At 69.5% G+C, this 13,353-nt stretch overlaps 3 protein-coding genes across 3 annotated transcripts in view; 1 reads left to right on the top strand and 2 right to left on the bottom strand.

Moving 5' to 3' along the window:
* Positions 1-2,460: 2,460 nt before the first annotated feature.
* Positions 2,461-5,135, bottom strand: CHLNCDRAFT_142075 (hypothetical protein; the record flags this gene model as incomplete). Its single annotated transcript, XM_005849996.1, has 8 exons — positions 2,461-2,728; positions 2,955-3,074; positions 3,321-3,460; positions 3,653-3,931; positions 4,065-4,295; positions 4,401-4,656; positions 4,837-4,943; positions 5,052-5,135. The coding sequence occupies 8 exons, from the start codon at positions 5,133-5,135 to the stop codon at positions 2,461-2,463; spliced, it is 1,485 nt and encodes a 494-aa protein (XP_005850058.1).
* Positions 5,136-5,570: 435 nt separating this feature from the next.
* CHLNCDRAFT_142074 (hypothetical protein) lies at positions 5,571-7,666 on the bottom strand (the record flags this gene model as incomplete). Its single annotated transcript, XM_005849995.1, has 8 exons — positions 5,571-5,792; positions 5,952-6,068; positions 6,170-6,322; positions 6,503-6,682; positions 6,832-6,923; positions 7,142-7,278; positions 7,342-7,459; positions 7,567-7,666. 8 exons carry the CDS (start codon positions 7,664-7,666, stop codon positions 5,571-5,573), a joined length of 1,119 nt encoding a protein of 372 aa, XP_005850057.1.
* Positions 7,667-8,018: 352 nt separating this feature from the next.
* CHLNCDRAFT_142073 (hypothetical protein) overlaps positions 8,019-13,353 on the top strand; it is a gene marked incomplete at both ends in the record, with an annotated part of 5,457 nt that continues 122 nt past the window's right edge. Inside the window, 12 exons of the mRNA XM_005850249.1 lie at positions 8,019-8,101; positions 8,230-8,970; positions 9,164-9,393; positions 9,655-9,799; positions 10,044-10,424; positions 10,760-10,886; positions 11,159-11,307; positions 11,552-11,683; positions 11,895-12,081; positions 12,287-12,457; positions 12,650-12,822; positions 13,106-13,288. Coding sequence (XP_005850311.1) covers positions 8,019-8,101; positions 8,230-8,970; positions 9,164-9,393; positions 9,655-9,799; positions 10,044-10,424; positions 10,760-10,886; positions 11,159-11,307; positions 11,552-11,683; positions 11,895-12,081; positions 12,287-12,457; positions 12,650-12,822; positions 13,106-13,288 — 2,702 coding nt within the window. The remainder of the gene's footprint in view (positions 8,102-8,229; positions 8,971-9,163; positions 9,394-9,654; positions 9,800-10,043; positions 10,425-10,759; positions 10,887-11,158; positions 11,308-11,551; positions 11,684-11,894; positions 12,082-12,286; positions 12,458-12,649; positions 12,823-13,105; positions 13,289-13,353) is intronic.

Here is a 13,353-nt window from a genome sequence, read left to right as displayed (position 1 = left end):
CCGCCGCGAGGCAGATCCCGGCTCCACATCAAACTGCCGCTTGAACTGCTGCGCTGCCGCAGAGTCTGTGAACTGGTAGGCCCCCCGTCCGCCGCCACTGCCACCTTCGCCGCCGCTGCCGCCGCCTGCGCCAGAGCCAGCGGCAGCACCGGGTGCAGGACCAGGGCCTGCAACAGGCGGCGGCGCTGCCACATCCTGACGGCCATTGGCCTGCTGCTGCTGTGGCTGCGGCGGCGGCGGCTGCTGCTGGTTAGCATCCAGGCCCACCCCACGCTGATCCAGGTACTGCCTGGCCGCCTGCTCCGAGGCAAACGTTTTGTACTCGCCGCCGCGGTACCCCAGCACCTGGCCTGCACCAGCAGCCGCGCCAGACAGCGAGGGACGTGCTCAGTCAACGAGCAGAGCAAGCATGCGGCTTGAGGGGCGCACGGCGGCTGCCCAGGCGGCCAATGGGCACCCTGTGCTGGCCTGAAGCATTGCCTGGAGCAGCAGCCGCATCGGCCCACCCCCTCCCAACCAGGCCACACACACACACACACACACACACACACGCACCTGCGCACTCCGCCCAGCTTGTGTAAAGGCCCGGCCGCCGCCCTTTAGACACAACATACCACTTGGTCACAGCAGCAGAGGTGGCAGCTGAGATGTCGCCCACCCCATACAGCCACTGCTGCTGCTGCTGGGCTGGAGGGCCCCGCCCCGCCGCCGGTGCAGCTTCCGCCTGCGCACCAGGCAGCTGGCTCATCCCTCGGCTGGCGGTTGCTGACGACTGCACTCCCTGCGGCCCAGGCCTCTGCGCCTGGCCGTCAGCCTTGGCCGCCACCGCTGCCGCGGCTGCGTCCTTTGCCTGCTCTGCCTGCTCATCACTGCTGTGCGCATCATCGCTGCTGCTGCCGTCCGCCATCTCTTCATCGCTGCTGCTCTCGCTGCTATCCAAGAGCTCCAGCACCTCCGGCTGCTGCGGCTGTTGAGCCGATTGTGGTGGCTGCTGCGGCTGCTGCTGCACAGGCAGCTGTGCAGGCTGCTGCCCCTGCTGCGGGTCAGAGCGCGGTGGCTGCTCCTGGCGCCTGATGTGGTGCAGAAGCATGCGCTGCCGCTTGGCCAGCGGCATGAGCACCAGCTCATCATCACTAGAATCAACTGCAGCCGGCTCTCCTGCTGCCGGCGCTGCTGCCGGAAAGTGCTGCTGCTGCTGCTGCTGTCGCTGCAAAGCCGGTGCTGCGGGCTGCGCGCCGGCAGCGGCATGTGGCATGCCTGCCACGGGGGCCGCAGCTGGTGCCGGCCCCTCGCCCGCGCTGCCGCCGCCGCCGCCGCTGGCAATTGCTGCCTTTGCCGCGCCCTGCCGCCGCAGGGCCTGCCACGGCGTCAGTTTGACTCTGCCGCTGCTTGTTGTAACCACCTTGAATCTGCCGGAACTGCTGTGGGTGCCCGGCGCTGTGGCCGGCTTCGCAGGGGCCGCTGCCGCAGGCTGGGTGCCTCGTGCTGCCGCTGCTGCTGCTGGGGGGGCTGGTGCCGGTGCAGGCGCAGGCGAGGCTGCAGCGCTGCCACCCGCCTCGGAGTGGTGGTGAGACCTGCTCGGCCGCGCTCCGGGGCGCCCCCGTGGCTGCATGCTGTGCCGCTGCACAGCGGCTCCCGCCTCGCCCGCTTTACTTTTCGCCGCCGTGGGCAAGTCCACCACCTCGGGCTTCGCCCCGGCAGCTGCACTCCCTGCTGCAGCGGCGGGCGGCGGGCGGTGGGCCTCAGCTGGCAGGCCACCGGCGGCTACACCCAAGTGCCCGCCATTGGCTGCCCCGCCGTCACCTGGTGCACACGTCTGCACCAGAAGCCACACAGCGTATGGCACTACATTAGCAGCGCATGGCACGACAGGCTGGGCACAACAAATGAAAGGCAGGCAGGCAGGCAGGCAGGCTGGCGCTTGGTCCCCGAGGGTGGCAGGCGGTGGCGCTGACCAGTGGGTCGTAGCCCAGCACCGTCGCAGCCGCGGCTTTCAGCTCATCAAACTGTGACGCGCAGAGGGTGGCCTGCCGTATGCCCTCCTGCAGGTGATGGAGGGCGGGTGTGAGTCGGCCAGTTGGGCAAGACCGTGCGCCCGGTCTGCAGGACGCTTGGTTAGTCTCAGGCTCACATCCAGGTCGGCGAGAGCCCGGTAAGCACTAGCGAAAGTGGCTGGGCTCAGCATCCTCTCCCTCGGCACGCCATTTCTGCCAGCGCGAACGTCCCGGAAAGACACCCAAGAGCGCTAGACGAAGGTAGGAATGCTTTCAGGATCAAGCACGACTGCAATAGGTAGCCGCCACCGAGGCGGGCGCCAGCAGGGCGCCGTTTGGCAACAAGGTGCGGTTCGGCAACAGGTGGTGAGGGTCACATACTTCCTAGCAGTGGCACATGAATGTGGGACAAAATATGAACCATTACGCAAGAATCTCTACCCAACTGGTGCTGGCACCAACCGCGTCACCGCAGCACTCCAGCCCTGGCAGTGGCCGCCGCCCCGCCGCCCTTGCCGCCGCCCTGCAGCACCGGCAGCACCGTCTTGCGCCAGGTGTCGTGCCAGCGCGCCATGCTGGCGCCCTCCACCCCGCGGCGCAGCTGCGCCAGCAGCGCGCTGCCGCCGGCGCCGCCGCCCGACACCCGGAAGCACTCAACCAGCTGCTGGGCCAGCTGCTGAGGCGTGGCAAACAGCAGGCCGTTGTGTTCGTGGGACACCAGCTCCCCGATGCAGCTGTAGGTCAGCGCGCAGACCGGCAGGCCGCAGCCAAACATGTCAACCACCTGCAGGAGACGGATGGGGCCGGGCAGATGGGCCGGTGGGGATATCACAGCATGTTGTGGCGGGGCGGGCAACGGCATGGAGCAGCGCTGGGGAACAGCTGGCATGCCCTCAAGCTTGAGTGCCCCATTACCCCCCTTGTTTGCAGCAGCTGAGCCCTGCCCCCTGCTCCCCACACCCCCATGGGCCGCTCGCCTTCATGGGCAGGTCGAGGCCGGAGGAGGAGGCGTGCAGGGAGACGCCCAGGTCTGCGGATCCCAGCAGGCGGGGGTAGTCCTCGGGCTCCAGCCACAGCGTCCTGCGAGGAGGGAGGCAGGAGGGGCGCATACCAGGATGGGAGCAAGCAGGATGGGGGCACGCAACGGGCAGCGGCAGCGGGCGGCAGAGAGGGGGACCAGCGGGCCATGCCTGCGGCGGGCACACAGCAGGCGGCTTGGGTCCAGCCGCGGCGACGGCAGGACGGGCCCGGCGCTGCACAGCGCGCGGTACCGGACGCGGCGCTCAGAGCTACATACAGCAGCCCAATATACTACAATATGCCCACCTGAATGCCACATGGCGCAGGTCCATGCCCGCCATGCGCTCCTCATATTCTGCCCGCTGCGGCCCGCGCCCCGTCACCAAAAACAGGAGGCACGGGTAGACGGAGGGGCGGCGGGAGCGCCGCACTCGGCCGTCGTACAGCTGCGCGGCGGGGCGGGCGGGCCCGGGAGGGGATTTGAGAGGGTAGGTGGGGGGAGAGTAGGGCAGGGCAGGGCGGTAGGAGCACGGAAAGAAGGCGGCGGGTGTGGCAAAGGGACATGGCTAGTGCTCCTCCCCGCTCCCTCTCCCTGCCCGCCGCCCTCGCCCCTCTCCTCCTCCCCTCTCGCATTTTACCTCTGCCGCCTTGAGAAGCAGCCCAAAGTCTTCATCCGGCGTCCAGCTCGTGCTGCTGACCACCAGCGCCGGCCGCCCCTCCCGCTCCCGCACCGCACCCGCCGCCGCAGCCGCAGAGCCCTTGCGGGCGCCGATGCCGTTGGCGGCCACCTGCTGCGTGCACAGCGTGTGCTGACCTGGCGCCAGCTGGCCGCTGGCATACAGCTCCGCCACAAAGTCATGGGGGTGCAGCCCCTGGGCCAGCACCGGCTGCAGCTTGAGCAGGAGCGCGTGCTTCTCCTGCAGGCAGGGGTGGGGGTGACCATGCATCCGTGTGTATCATGGTGATGCAGGGCGTGTGTGCGCATGTGTGCTGTTGTTGGCATGGAGCCAACGAGGCAGGGCAGGAACTAATGATCGCCAGCTAGCTGACGAGCGAGCAAGGCCAGGCGTGGGCCCACAGTGCAGGCGTGGGCCCACTGTGCAGCGCAGCGCAGCGCGCCTGCAGGCTGGCTGGTCGGAAGAAGTCTGGGGGTCGGTCGTAGAAGACGGTAGCCGGTACCGCCCAGTGCCACGCCAGCTCCACCTGCATCGCCCGCGTCACGCACAGCGAGGCATGCGCGGCGCGGCCCCAGTACCGCTCGTACCGCTCCGCCAGCTGGACCTGCGGCGGCGCCACGGCAGGGCTTGAGCGGACCGCAGGGCGACTGTGGGCATGGCGGCCCCTCCTGCGCGAGCTCGCCCGCCCCCGCGGACGTACTCCACTCACCACGGGGTGCCCCCTGCCCATGCCGATGGCCATGAGCGTGTAAGCAAAGTTGTGCCAGTCAAACACGAGGCGGGCGCGGTGGCGCAGCGCGGCCAGGCGGCACACCAGCACGGTGGGAATGGCGGGCGGCAGCTGCAGCAGGATGGCGTCGGGGCGGGGCAGCGCCACCAGCAGCATCCACAGCAGCGTGGCCAGCTGGAACAGCGCCTTGGCGAGCAGCGCCAGCAGGCGAGGTAGGCGGCGGACCAGTGGGGGCCTGCGCACCGGATAGCAGCGAAGCGGGTGGTGTGTGGTGGGGGTGGCATGAGCTAGCGAGATGCGTTCAGGACGAGCACGCTGGCTCGTCTTCTTATCCTGTGCCGGCTGCCGCCAGGCCTGAACCGACAGCAGGCTGGCGCGTCCCCTGACCCCTGGGCACGCCGCCAGCCGGGCTCACAGGTCAGGCAGGTATCGCACGTCGAGGGTGCCGGCAGCGGCATGCGCTTGCAGCTCTTCAATCAGCGCCGCGCCGCGGTAGCCGACCAGCACCACTTCGTAGCCGGGCTGCACCACAAACAAAGTCGCAGGGCGTGAAAAGTGCGGTGCTGGGCAAGGACGGCGCAGAGCAGCGGCGCGGGGCAGGCGGCAGCGGCGGGAGGGGCAGCGGCGCACCGTCTTGCACAGCGAGGAGGCGTGGTATTGCATGCGGGGGGACCGCCCCACGTCCCCCAGCACCATCACCCAGCAGCGGGGCATGGTGAGCCAAAAGCGTGATGGTCTTCAAACAACGGAAGCGTAGCCCCCTCAAAACGCCCGTGATCAACCGTGCATCCTTTTCACAACCGCAGCAAAGCGCGCTGATTATCCGGCTGCCGCAAATTCAATGGCGCCGCCAGCAGGGCGGGCGCCGTCAAGAAAGTCCCCGCACAGGTGCCACTACCGTCCCTTCCTGCTCTTTTCCTGGGCCTGTTTGACGGTGAATGGACATTTTGGTCAGAACTAGGATGTATTGTTCTGGAAACTGAAAGAAAAAAATCTTCCAGGTCATCCTGCCACCAGGAACTGGGCGGCAGCGGCAGGGCACAAGTCAGATAGGGAGAGCCAGCGAAGATTCAGGATTAACAAGTCTTGATGGCCTGGATCGGCGATTACAGATTTGGCCGCCACAGGGCGCAGCCACACTCAGAACGCTCACTTGCCCTTCCGTCGCCGCGCCGGTTCCTGCCTGCCGCTGCCGCTAGCGGGGGCTGCTGCAGCCGCCGCATCATCCTCGTCCATTTTGTCGCCCTTCTTTGCCTTGTACCCCTGGGAGAAGCCCTTCTTGAAGCTGCTGCGCAACCGTACCGCAAAGCTGTACGGCACCAGCAGCTTCACATACACCACCAGCACCAGCAGGGCCAGCATGCCGCATACCTAGAACGTAGGGGAGGGGAGGGGAGGACAACAGCAAGACAGCAGGCGTTGGCATGGGTGTGAGCAGCGGCAGCGAGGAGCCTCGACAGTACTACAGCAAGGATGGCGCCAGCGACGAGGCTGGAGAGGTAGGCATGCGAGGCCTCTCAGTTTACCCACCTGGCCTAGCACCCAGACGGGGCCCCGCGCTTTCTTCAGCCACCGGTCCAGCTTGAACATGTGGAGCATCATGCGGTGCAGGAGGGAGCTGGCGGCGGCACGGAAGCCCTCGCCCTCCTGCAGGCGGGCAGCGCAGCAAGATCTGATTGGGTGACCTGCAAAGTTTCCCACTTCAAGGCGCCAGCAGCGCCAGCCCAGCACCATCCTGCCTCTCCCACCTTTTGCAGGCCCACGGCCGGTCCGGAGGCCAGCCCGGCAGCCACCGCCTCCAGCAAATACACGAAGTGCTGCTGCCCTGCAAACCGTTTGCTGACATTGGCCTTGGCAGTCATTAACATGCTGACAGATGACTCAAACTCCTCGCCTGTGGACTGCAGCAGCAGCAGCAGCAGCAGCGAGCAGAGGGGCAGAGGCAGCTTGGGAGGGTGTGTTGAGGTGGCCGCAATGGAAGTGTGCTTTGTCCTGCACGCACCCGCTGCCATCACCCGCCGATGCAGCCCACCCTACGCTTCCTGTGCCAGGCATCACAGGCCGTGTGCAGCGCCACACACCTGCATGTGGGTGGTCAGCTGCAGCGTGCACCGCCGCGCCGCCTTGCCCGCCGCCAGCTCCAGCGCCAAGCGCCGCGCCGCCGGCAGCAGCTCTGCCGCAGGCACCACCTCATCCACCAGCCCCACCGCCTGGGCATCCTCTGAAGAGATGGGCTGACCGCTGAGCATCAGGTTGAGCGCCTGCAGCCAACATCCACCAGTCCCGAACAACAGTTGGATCCAGGCAGCCAGGCAGGCTTGGACGCAATACGGTTGTGTGGCGACATGGCAGGCGGCCCAGTGGCCCGCGCACAAGCAGGAGACACGCTGGCTGCGTCGCCGCCACCCACCTGCTCCACGCCCACCAGGCGCGGCAGCCGCTGGGTGCCGCCCAGGCCCGGCAGCAGGCCCAGGCGCACCTCGGGCAGCCCCACCTGCGCGCCTGCAGCAAGAGAAGCAGCAGCAGCGGGAGTGCGGGCAGTGGACTTCGCACCACCAACACCATCGAGTCAGCCAGCATGGCACTGCCTGTCCAGGTCCGGTGCTGGGCTGCCTGCCTGCACGTGTGCAGATCCCTCGCCAGCAAAACCTGCTTGCCTGCGGCGCAGACGCGTGCATTGCAGGCCAGTGCCAGCTCGCAGCCGCCGCCCAGCGCAACACCCTCGATGGCGGCCACCGTGGGTTTCACGCCGTTCTCAAGCAGCGCCGTGAACTGTGCCAGCACCTCCTGCCGCTCCGCAAACAGTCTCTCCATGACGGGCGTGCCAAACAGTGTAAAATCAAAGCCGGCGCAAAACCTGCCTGCAGGCAGCAGTCAGTGCGGGGCCGGTGAGTCGGTGGAAGGTCACTCGGGAGCTCACAGTAGCAACAGGCACATGGGAATGCCGGCGATCTTGCCTCCTGCTCCCGTCAGCAGAATGGCCTTCACATCCGGGTTGCTTTGCGCCTTGCGAAGCTGCACAAACAGGCTTTCCAGCACTGCAGCAGGGCTCCGCACGCGGGCGGGCACTTCAGCAGCGGCCGTCGCGGCGGCAGCGGCGGGCACCTCTCGCTGTCGGCACGGCAGGCGTGAACATAAAACGCACATGTGGGCTGCAGGGCGTTGACAGGAGGGGAGCTGAGCGTCAACGTCGCCACTCCTGCTGCAATGTCCACGGTGACTAAGGGGGCCGATGGGGGAGCCATGGCTGCCTAGAGGACGAAGTCTGGAAGACGAAAAAAGTCACAGTGACGCCCATTGCGTGTAGAGCCGCTCGCAGACGAGTGGGAGGTACATGTACTTCAGGCCGGCAGATTGCTCGCCCATGCCGGGAGTAGGGGAGAGACCAAGCTGCAATTCGTGCTGGCATCGCACTCTAGCTCGCCACGAGTCCTGGCCCACCGGCTCGCAGCGGGTGCTCGGCACGCAGCCGGCTCACCGCGGCAAAGGCGGCAGGCGGTCTGCATTGTTACTCCTGGGACTGCTGTGTCGCTCCAGACACTGCCCAGCGGTTGGGGCAGCAGGGCCGCAAAACCTTGCGTGTGGTGGCTGCGGAAGATGCCGGCTTCTGGCGCCAGCCTCCTGCGCGGCACACATGCATGCTTCACGGGCAGGAAGCCGGCCCGCGTGGTGCACCCCAGGTGCGTGCGCCCACGGCCCGGGATAGCACTGCCTGCCCAACAGCCGTGCATTTCGTTTGCTCTGAGAGGGGAGGGCGCCTGGAGGGCGCCCGCCTGATCAGCAGCGTCCTTGCCGCTGCCCGCTGCAGGCTCCGCCCGGCGGTGGCGGCCAAGGACCGACCCGCCTCCGCCGACGGCGCCGAGGAGGAGCCTAGCCACAGCACAGAGCTGCAGCGAGTAGATTCTCACGCCGAAGGCGCCCTAACCTATCAGTTTGGGGCCAAGGGCCAGCCGATGGTAGCAGCACGGGCAGCAGCAGCCGGGGCGGCAGCAGCAGCGCCTGCGCACCAGGTGCAGCACGCGTCTGCTGGCACCAACGGCAGCGCGGCCGCGGCCTCGCCCTCGGCAGCAGCGGTGCTGCCGCAGCACGCGAGCCTGGCGCCGCCGCCCTGGCAGGTGGAGGAGGAGGAGGCGGGGCCCGCGGGCGGCTACAGCAGCAACGGCAGCGGCAGCAGCAGCCACGACCTCCCATACGTGCGCAACGGCTGGTACGCTCCGCCCTCTGCAGCCGGCACTAGCAGCAGCGAGCAGCACGGGGCCGCCAACGGCGCCGTGGCGATGGACCGGCGCGGTGGCGGCGGCGGCCGCGGCGGCCGCGACGGCGGCGGCGGCCGGCGGCGGCGGCAGCAGGAGTACTTTGGGGGCGCGGCGAGCGCGGCGGCGGCGGCGGCGCTGGCTGCCGAGGTGGCGCAGGGCCTGGACTACATGGAGGCGCAGCCCGCGGCGGTGGTGGCCGTGTACGAGGCGCTCTGCGACGGCCGCCAGCTCGACGAGGCTCTGGCGGTGATCAAGGAGTGCATCCGCGCCAGCCGCACCGACGTGCTGGGCAGGTGGGGGCGCCAGCAAGGCGCACGCTGGCTTGCCCGACGCTGCTGGATGGCGCCGGCATGCGTCCCTCCTCTCGCCAGCCCCAGCTGGAGCCGCCACGCTGGCTGCGCGCCTCCACTCCTGGCCCGGCCATGCGATCCCACCCCGCCTGCCCTACCCCACCCTGCCCCGCCCCGCCCCCGGCCCTGCCCGCAGGCTCAAGCACTACCGCTTCCTGCGCCCCGCGGCCACCCTGCGCGCCGTGAAGCAGGCGCTGCGCTTCGTGCAGCTGCTGCCGCGGCAGTACGCCGACGCGCGCACCTACAACATGCTGCTGCGGGTGTGCGCTGAGGCGGGGGACCTTCGCAACGCGCTGCACGTGGCCGACATGCTGCAGGCGGCGGGGCTGCGCATGGACTCCATCCTCTACACCACCCTCATCTCAGGTGTGTGTGTGTGTGTGGGGGGGGGGGGGGGGAGGGGCGCCCTGGGCTGGTCCGTGCTTTTGAGGGGCACCGCCACCCAGCATGTGATCGGCCTGCCAGCTGGTCTTTGGGGGCACCGCCAGCCAGCCGGCCGTCCCGCCAGCCAGCCGGCCTTCCTGCCAGCCAGCTGGCCGTCCTGCTGCCGCAGCGTGTCCTTTTGCCCCATGCACGCACGCACCCCCACCCCCGGCCTGCCGCCCCGCCCCTCGCCCCTCCCCGCAGCCTGCGCGGCGGCGGGGGACGCGGAGAAGGCGTTCCAGCTGTACGGCCAGATGCGGGCGGACGGCGTGCCCGCAGACAAGATGGTATATTCATCGGTCGTCAAGGCCTGCGCCCAGCAGATTGACCGCCTTCCGCAGTCGGAAAGGTGGGCCGAGGCCCGGGGCTGGAGGGTCTGAGGGGGGGGCAGCCGAGGCTGGGCTGGGGAGGCGACAGGCTGGGCGAGGGGCTGGGCTGGGGAGGAACGCGAGGGCGGGGCTGAGGGGAGCGGACAGGGAGGGCGGAGGTGTGTGGGGAGTCTGGGAGGTGCCCGCGAGTTCCACTCGAGCCCGTTGCTCGCCGCGCGCGCCGCTGCCTGCTCACGCCACCGCCTCGCCCTCGCCGCGCCGCAGGCGGCAGCAGCTGGTGCTGCTGGAGCGGGCCTTCAGCCTGGTGGAGGACATGAAGGGGGCCAAGATCCCCACCGACGCCGCGGTGTGGAACGCGCTGGTGACGGCCGCGGGGCGTGCCGCGCAGCTGCAGCGCGCCTTTAACGTGCTGGAAGACATGATCCACTTTGGCACGCGCCCCAACGACCGCACCTACGCCTCCCTGATCGACGCCTGCGCGCGCGCGGGCGACAAGGGCCTGGCGCTGCGCGTGTACCGCAAGGCGCAGCGCGAGGGCTGCGCTCGCACCCTCATGGTCTACTCGGCCGCGGTGCACGCCTGCATCCAGGCGCACGACGGCTGCGACAGCGAGGCGGTCATGGGGATCTACGGAGACATGCAGAGGTGTGTGTGTGTGTGTGTGTGGTGGGGGGCTGGAGGGTGAGCTGGCTGCTGTGTGTGTGCGCGCGCGCGCGTTTGTGTGGATGTGTGTGTGCGTGTGTGGATGTGTGTGTGGGGGGGTGGGTGGCATTGGGAGGAGCTCTCTGCCGTGCCTCGTGGTGGCAGCAGGAGCAGGAGCGGCGTGTGGATGCCAGTTGCTGCTGCAAACACGCGCGGGCCGCCCTCTGCCTGTGCACCTCCTGCGGACTGGTTGGGGCAGGTGTGCCAGCCCGTGGCTGCTGCCGCTCACCCTGCCGCTCACCCTGCCCCGCCCTGCTGCCCGCTGCTCTCTCCTGCAGGAGCCACGTGGCTCCCGACAACCAGCTGTTTGGCATGCTGATGAAGGCGGCGGGTGCCAGCGGCAACCTGCAGCTGGTGCTGGACCTGCACGACGAGATGGAGCGGGAGGGGCTGCGGCCCTGCACGGTGGGTGGAGGCTGGGGCTGGGGCCGACACGTGCGTGTGCACGTGTGCGCGCGTGTGTGTGTGTGTGTGCTGAGGAGGTGGGCGGTGGGAGTGGTGGCATGGGGAAGGTGCAGGGAGGCGAGGAGAGGCAGGGGCTATGAGGCGGGGGCCAGCAAGTGGAGGCGCCCGGGCGGCAGCCTCGCCCGTCGCGGCGCCGCCCCTGCCGCCGCACGGCGCCAGAGCGCCGATGCCGACCCCCGCTGACGCCGCCCTTGGGCGCACGACTGGCGCAGGGTACTGAGTCTGCGCTGATGGCGGTACACATCCGCAACGGCCAGGTGCCCGAGGCGCAGGCGGTGTACCGCTCGCTGCGGGCGGCGGGGCAGTGGCCGCACGCCTACGCCACCAACGCCCTGCTCAACGCCTATGCCAACAACTTCAGGTGGGCCTGCTGCGGGGGAGGGGTGGGAGGGAGATGTGTGTGGGAGGGGTGGAGGGGAGGCGAGAGGGATGTGTGGAGGGGAAAGAGGAGGGAGGGGTGGAGGGCAGGGCTGCACTCTGCGCCTGCCTTTTAGCTGTGCTCTGCGCCTGCCGTCTGGCCTCGTCTCGGTCCCGCTCGCCGGCTGCCGACCCGCGCCTCCTGCCCTCCCGCCCCCTGCCCCCTCCTCCACCTTGCGCCGCCGCAGGTTGGGAGACGTTGTGAGCCTGGTGTGCGACATGGCGCAGGGCGGGCTGCGCCCAGACGGCTTTACCTTCTCTGCCATCTTCAACGCCTGCCAGCGCGCCGACGAGGCTGAGCTGGCGCTGGACGTCGCCAGGTCAGCGCCGCCGCTGCCGCCGCCGCCGCCGCCGCCGCCGCCGCGTCTTCCGCCCCCCCCTGCTGCGCTGTGTGCAAGGGCACCGACAAGCTGTGGCCGCCCGCAGCTGCCGGCTGCTCCTGCTGCAGCCTGCGCCTGGGCGGCGCCTGCCTGCCTTGGCGAGCGCCTCTCAGCAGCCCGCCGCCTGTCGCGTGCCTGGGCCCTGCTGCAGGCTGATGAAGCTGCGGGGCGTGCGCATGGACGAGACGCACGCTGTGATCCTGCTGCGCACCTGCTACAACCGCCTGCGCCAGTCCTGGGTGCCCGGCGGCTACCCGCCCCACCGCGCCGACGCTGGCGCCGGCGGCGGCCCGCTGCTCGGCAGCCGGCGCAGCCAGCTGCGGGAGCGGCTGCTCGAGGTGTGTGCCTGAGGAGCCTCGGCAGGGCCGGGCAGCTCCTGCCCTCGACCCCTGCCGCAGCCGCCTGCTGGCGTGGCTGGTGTCTTTCCTGCTGGCGCAGCAAGGGCACGGCTCGCCCCAGCTCATACAAAACGACGTCGTCGGCTCGCTGTGGTGACACGCCCGCCCGCCTTGGTTCCGGCCCTCTGGCCCTCTGCCTCTGCAGGCGCTGACGCCGCGCAGGCGCCAGGTGGAGCTGCGGGAGCCCGTGGATGTGGCCTGGGTGGCCCAGGCCTTTGGCATCTACCGCGAGGCGGTGGCGGCGGGCGTCAAGCCCAGCATGCACATGCTCAACCGCATGCTCATGTGCCTGCGGGTGGCCTGGGAGGGCAAGCAGGTGCGGCTGCTGCCTGCTGCTCTGCTACTGCGGCGGCAGCTGCGGCTGCTGCGGCTGCGGCTGCGGCTGCATCAGGCCGCCATTCGCTCGGTGTGGCGGCCTTGTCGGCGCTGATGCTGAATGCCGAGGAGGAGGCGCGGCTCTGCCTCTGGCTGCGGACCTGATCTCCCCCCGCCTCTGCCGCCGCCGCAGGCGGCCGCCGGCGAGGGCCACATCGTGGGCGGGCCCGAGGCGCTGCTGCCGCACTCGCTGCCCGGCGCGCTGGGCGGCGGCGTCGCGCCTGCCATACCGCGGCAGGAGAAGATTGGGGTGGAGGGCGTGTACCACGTTCAGGCAGTCAGCATCATGGAGGAAGCCATCATCAGGTGTGTGTGGGTGTGTGTGGGAGGGAGGGAGGGAGGTTGTGAGTGGGTGTGGGTGGGAGCAGGCAGGGAGGGCTGCGTGGGGCGTGCATGCGCCTGCCCAAGGCCCCCTTGGTGGCTGGGTTCGCCGGCGGGGAGCGTGCTGGGGTGCAGCCCCGCCTCCCAGCGCAGCCCTCCCGCCTGCCCGCCCCTGCCTCCCCGCCGGCGTGTGCTGCTTCCCCGCCTCCCTCCACCACCACCTCTCACCTGCCCCGGCCGCCTACTCCCCAACCTCTCCCCCCCGCAGCAACGTGGTGCCCTCCTTCAAGACCGACGCCGCAGAGCCCATCGACCTGCGCGGCATGCCGCCCGCGGTGGCCGAGGTTTATGTGCTGACGGTGCTGTCGGCCATGCAGCGGCAGTGCGAGGCGCGGCGCGTCATCATCCAGAACGTCGTCTTCCTGGTGCCGCCCTTTGACGGGTCCAAGGTGTGCGAAAGGGGCTCGCGGTGGTGCTGCTGCTGTGGTGGCGGCGGCGGCGGCGGGGTGACGGCAT

This window comes from Chlorella variabilis (genome assembly GCF_000147415.1).
Source record: "Chlorella variabilis unplaced genomic scaffold CHLNCscaffold_4, whole genome shotgun sequence".
NCBI lineage: Eukaryota > Viridiplantae > Chlorophyta > Trebouxiophyceae > Chlorellales > Chlorellaceae > Chlorella > Chlorella variabilis.
The sequence above is the reverse complement of the archived record's forward strand: the minus strand, read 5'-3'. Positions and strand labels throughout refer to the sequence as shown.